At 34.3% G+C, this 5,168-nt stretch overlaps 1 protein-coding gene across 2 annotated transcripts; it reads left to right on the forward strand.

Annotated features, from left to right (window-relative positions):
- The first annotated feature begins 1,908 nt into the window (after positions 1–1,908).
- On the forward strand, positions 1,909–4,745 carry LOC116712804 (ovarian cancer G-protein coupled receptor 1-like). Of its 2 annotated transcripts, none has more exons than XM_032552645.1 (4): positions 1,909–2,057; positions 2,438–2,647; positions 2,870–3,045; positions 3,132–4,745. In XM_032552645.1, the coding sequence occupies exons 2-4, from the start codon at positions 2,453–2,455 to the stop codon at positions 3,673–3,675; spliced, it is 915 nt and encodes a 304-aa protein (XP_032408536.1). In that variant the 5' UTR covers positions 1,909–2,057; positions 2,438–2,452; the 3' UTR covers positions 3,676–4,745. The 2 variants fall into 2 exon arrangements, with proteins under 2 accessions (XP_032408536.1, XP_032408537.1); XM_032552646.1 differs by lacking the exon at positions 1,909–2,057 and adding an exon at positions 2,127–2,212.
- The last annotated feature ends 423 nt before the right edge of the window (positions 4,746–5,168 follow it).

The raw sequence follows: 5,168 nt of genomic DNA on the forward strand, positions 1-5,168 counted from the left end.
ACAAATCAATCCTCCAGCTGCAGCTGATCCAGAACGCTGCTGCTGCTGGAGTTCTGACTAGAACCAGGAAGTTAGAGCACAACACACCAGTTCTACAGTCCCTCCACTGGTTCCTGTAGCTCAGAGAATAGACTTTAAAATACTGATGTTAGTTTATAAATCACTGAATGGCTTAGGACCACAATACATTAAAGATCTGCTGTTGTTGTATCAACCTTCCAGACCCCTCAGGACTTCTGGTTCTGATTCTGCTGTGCTTCACCAGAACCAGAACCAAACGAGGAGAAGTAGCATTCAGCTTCTATGCACCACAAACCTGGAAGCGTATTATAGTGTGCTGAGGTTTAGTAAACTTGATTTTTATATTTAGTTTAGAAATATTTTGATGATTGTAGCTCATTTTACAGCATTAGAAGGTTTTCATTTATATTTTCTAACAGATTCATTCTTTACTTTCTGCTGCTACTTGAAGTCAGACCTGAAAAATTCATTTCAATTTCTTACAGCTGTGAATCTGCTGCACTGTAATGGTTTTAAATGTCGGGTTGTGGACGTTACATGTGGGACACATTTTGACCTTTAATCTGTCCCAGAATCTGAATTATTTAAAATCTTTTCATCTGTTACTTCTGTCTGAAAATGTTGGAAAGATTGGCTGTTGAAGGTGAAACAGCTTCTCTTGGTTTCTCATCCTCATGTTTTGCCTTTGATAGTTTTTACTCTTTTAAAAACTATTAAATATACTGAGTTTTGTGGTTACTGTGACAATTTCAACCCTCTTTGAATTATTTCAATATTTAAGGACTTTATTTTCTAACCTACAAGCTGAACCAGAGAAAAATGCCTCTAAGGATTTTGACATGGCCTGATGTAATATTCTAATATTAATTATCAAGTTTTTATCAGCTGTAAGTAGAAAATCATCATAATCAGCATAAGTTATTATCCATCTGTGTACATTTAATCGACAATGTGTTACACAAAGTGATTAGTTACTGAAGAGTGTTGACATGGATATAGACTCCTACCCAACATCCCAGCTCCACTTTTGTCTTTTATTATTTATTATTTCTAATTATTTCAACTTGTGTTTCAGTCAGCGTTGAATTCAGACAGAATGTTGCACTATGTTAATCTCTGACAATGTGTCCAAGCTGAAGAAAGTCAGTAGAGAGAAGTTATGCTGGAATATGGAGAATATGAGAGTGTAACCAATGATGTAATATTTCTGTTCCACAAACCTCTGAAAGGAGCATAACCTTCATCTTCAGACATATTTTTGCTCATCCTATAAAAATATGTTGGATCCATTGCAGTAAAGCTGCAAAGTGAGTGAGCTGAGACAGCAGCCATATTGGAAATATCTGAAAGATTTTGCCAACATAACATAACAACCAACATAAAGCGACCCACTCCAGTGTCTCTGTGGCCCACAGTTGGCCGAACACATCTTGAGTCATAGCCCACCAGCTAACAGCACATAAAGGAAGATGGAAGAACCAACATGGGTGATGAAGCAAGAGCAAAAGAGAGCAATGCAGTGCATCCTGCACCAGCATGTCCATGTTTGTCCCTGTTGCATGCATCTCTATAAGTTAATGTGAAATGTTTTCATGACTGCAGCTTTCCTTTTCTAAAGTTAGAGATGACAGCAGTGTCCAAAACATGCTGGTTTAATCTGTTGTATTTAAGTTAAACAGGTAAAACTAGTGATAAAAGCTTCAGTACATTTTTTTTTTTGCAAAGAACATAGAGAGAATATTTCTTGTTAATTGGTGCTTGAAAAATTAACTGAATTAAATTTTACACAAGTTGGTTCATGATAACTGAGTTTTAAAATTGTTACAATCTTAGAAGACGTTTTCTTCCTGTTTCTAAAGAAAATATACTTATCACATCATCTCTGTGCCCATTTCCTTTAATACAGAAGTCAGATGTCATTGTTCAGACACCATGTGGTTCGTATATATAGAGAATGTTCAGACTGCAGACCGTTGAGATGAGAAGGAGAACTGGCTGAAAACAGGAATCATTTCAGGACTTTTAAACTTTCAAAGGTAAATATATATATTTTTTTATTTTAATGTACAGAAATGAAATAAAGACACATTAAATTTAATACGTTGCTGAATAGTGTATCCTATGTGTTTAATTTCATGGAGCTGCTGAGCCACATTAGAAATAACATTTACCTGCATGCCAGTATAATAAGGTAGAAACTGAGCACAAACTTTACATTTGGATAATTTTCCAATCATTACTTTCAAGAATTATTGTGTGTTTATCTTTACCATATGCTTTATTTTTGTACTAATATTAATTTCTTACAAAATAGTTTTTCTCAGGTTTTCCCCTTAAAAAGAAATTTAATACAACTTTTATGAAATAAGCTAAGAGAAAAATCAAGTCTCCATTATTCATTATTTTGCTTGTGCAGGTTTGATATTGAAGAATGGGAGATTCTCTCGTAAACACAACCTCATGGGAAGGAAACCTCAATCTGACCAATTTCAACTACAATAATGCATCTAACAGTTTTTATGAAGAGAACAAAGTATATATTCAAATCTTGATCTGGGGACATTTGATCACCCTTTGTGTCGGACTTCCTTTGACTCTGGTGGCCATGTTTGTTGTTTTATCAAAGGTGAGTACTTGTTAACGTAGATTTAGCTGCATGTTCATCAGGAAATGCAGTTTTTTTTTTATTAATATTGGTTTTCTCTGAACCTGGATCTAAGGAATGGTTGATCAAAAGGAAATCAAACAATGTGTGTTATATTTGTGGAAGCAGAATCATCTAATAGTTCCAAGAAGTTGGGAAGAAATTTTCAGCTTTTATTCACTTTTTATTTTGTTTCCCCTGCAGGTGAAAAAGGATCAAGGTGCTCCACTTTACATTTTCAACCTTCTGATTTCTGATCTTATCCAGTACTGCAGCAGAATTTCTATGATAGTATATGGTCCCAATGTTTTCTCTTTCTGTGCCCTTGATTTTGGCATTGGAGCCAGTATTGGATTCATGATGTGTATCTCCCTGGAAAGGTAAATACCTGTTTACATGCATATTATTGTTTTTTTCTGACACTATTACATCAGTAATGTCTGACAGCATGTATCTTTTATTTCAGGTATCTGGTCATTGCCAAGCCGCTGTGGTACAGATTTAGAAGAAACATCAAGACATCTGTGTTGGTCTGTGTCGCAGTCTGGATATTTTATCTTCTTTATCTTCTTAGCATGTATCTCCTTTTGAAATCAGAGTGGAGAGAAAAAATTCAGGCTGCTAGTCTCCTCTTCCCTCTTCTCTTGCTCATCTTCTGCCTGGTTGGGACCATTAAAGCTCTGACTAAAGCTCGCAGTGTCTCTGCTGATGAAAAACGTCGAATTGTTTCAATTCTGGTTCTGGTTTTGCTAACATATATTCTGATTTTCATCCCTTACATGATACATTTTCTGTTGGAAAAACCCGAAGAAAGATTTAGCAACTTTACTTGGGTTGCAATTGGTATTTTTCTTAGTCCTCTTGCAGACTCAGCTATGTGTGTTTTTCTGAGGAAAAGTGCAGTTGACAGACTTTTGACCTCATTGTGTTGCTGTGTAACGTCTAAGAATCAGGAGATCAGCAGCAATGATAATGACAACGTGTCATCTCAACGTACTACAGCAGTTTAGGTTCAACTGATGCACAAATATTTTCACATCTTACTTTCTTAAGGAATTCTTATGGATTATTTGCAAGAGAAAATACTTTCAGATGATATATTTTGAATTTTTCATGATCATTTGAAAACCAAAACCCAACCACTGAAGAAATGACAACCTGCTTGATTCTCTGGTTTGTCAATTTAACCAGGTACAACACTTAGAAAGTGTCAAAGAGTTTCCCATGAAAACTTTTCTTTCAGCAGAAAATGCTGAAAACAGTAAAACGTTATTTATTCAGCTGTGGATTAAACCAATTTAGCTTTTCTGCTATGTAATTGATTCTGAATCGCATACAGTGTTTCCGATAGTAACATAGCAGACATTTAATTTAGCAGGGATTTAACTGAAATGTTTATTATATATAACAGAAATATTCAATTGGACTAGAGATTTCTTTACATAAAAACAACCATAAAGCCTCCAAATCTCCCAGGAGGTGGATGGCTTGAAGTTGTAGGATTTTAATAATGCAAACCGTTCCATTTTGTCTTTTGTAAATATTAATGTTAATATACTAATATTTTTCATCATCTAAAGTGTTAACAAGGTGATCGATTATTTTCAACTGAAAAATACCATCTCTTGTGATGAAGCAAAACTGCTGCTTAGATTGTGAGAAATCTGCAGAAACAGGAAATATCTCATGTTTGGCATGAAATAAAAAATCAGACACATTTTATTACAGCTTGTATTTTGTGGCTACAGGAACTTTAGGTCAAAACCTTTTTTTAAATAATTTTCAGACTGTTCACTCTCTGAACATTGTATAACCATGTACACATGAAGATTATTTTGGTCTGTCACATTTTTATTTGGACTTTATGAGGCAAAGAATGATGAGCTGAAAAATGTAACTTTGTTGCTATGAAAATATTTGTAAGTTAGGAATGAATGTTGATTGTTGGGTAGGAGTTTGTGATGATAAGAAATTTGCTTGACAACATTGCATAGGTTTGTTTTTATCTCAAATATTCATCTTTTTGTCTCTTGATCTGAAAGAACAACTTTATATTCAGAATAAAATTTCTTTAACAATATTCTCTGAGAATGTGTATTTTATTTTGCACACAGATAGAAACAGAGTAGTTGGCAGTGTGCAGGGCCTCATTTCTCTGACAACCATTTTTTAATTTGTGAACAATCTTTGTTCCTTATTCATATGTGAGCTTCATGAGTTTTTGTGTCCGGCCACTAGATGGTGACATTATGCATATTGTAGCATAAAACGTGATGCTTCAACACTTTAATACTTTAACACAGTGGCTATAAAATGACAAATTTGCAGTCACATAAAGGTGTCTTATTTTTCAGCATTATAATGACTTTTTATAGTATTTTGAGTTTTATTTTTCCATTGGAAAGAGCGAGCAAAAGTTTAACTCTGCAAACATTCAGTTAGGAATCTGTATATTATTTTTTTCTATTGTTGTGTAGTTATGTCTGTTGTGAATTAAAGATGA

This window comes from Xiphophorus hellerii, chromosome 22 (genome assembly GCF_003331165.1).
Source record: "Xiphophorus hellerii strain 12219 chromosome 22, Xiphophorus_hellerii-4.1, whole genome shotgun sequence".
NCBI classification, from domain to species: Eukaryota; Metazoa; Chordata; class Actinopteri; order Cyprinodontiformes; family Poeciliidae; genus Xiphophorus; species Xiphophorus hellerii.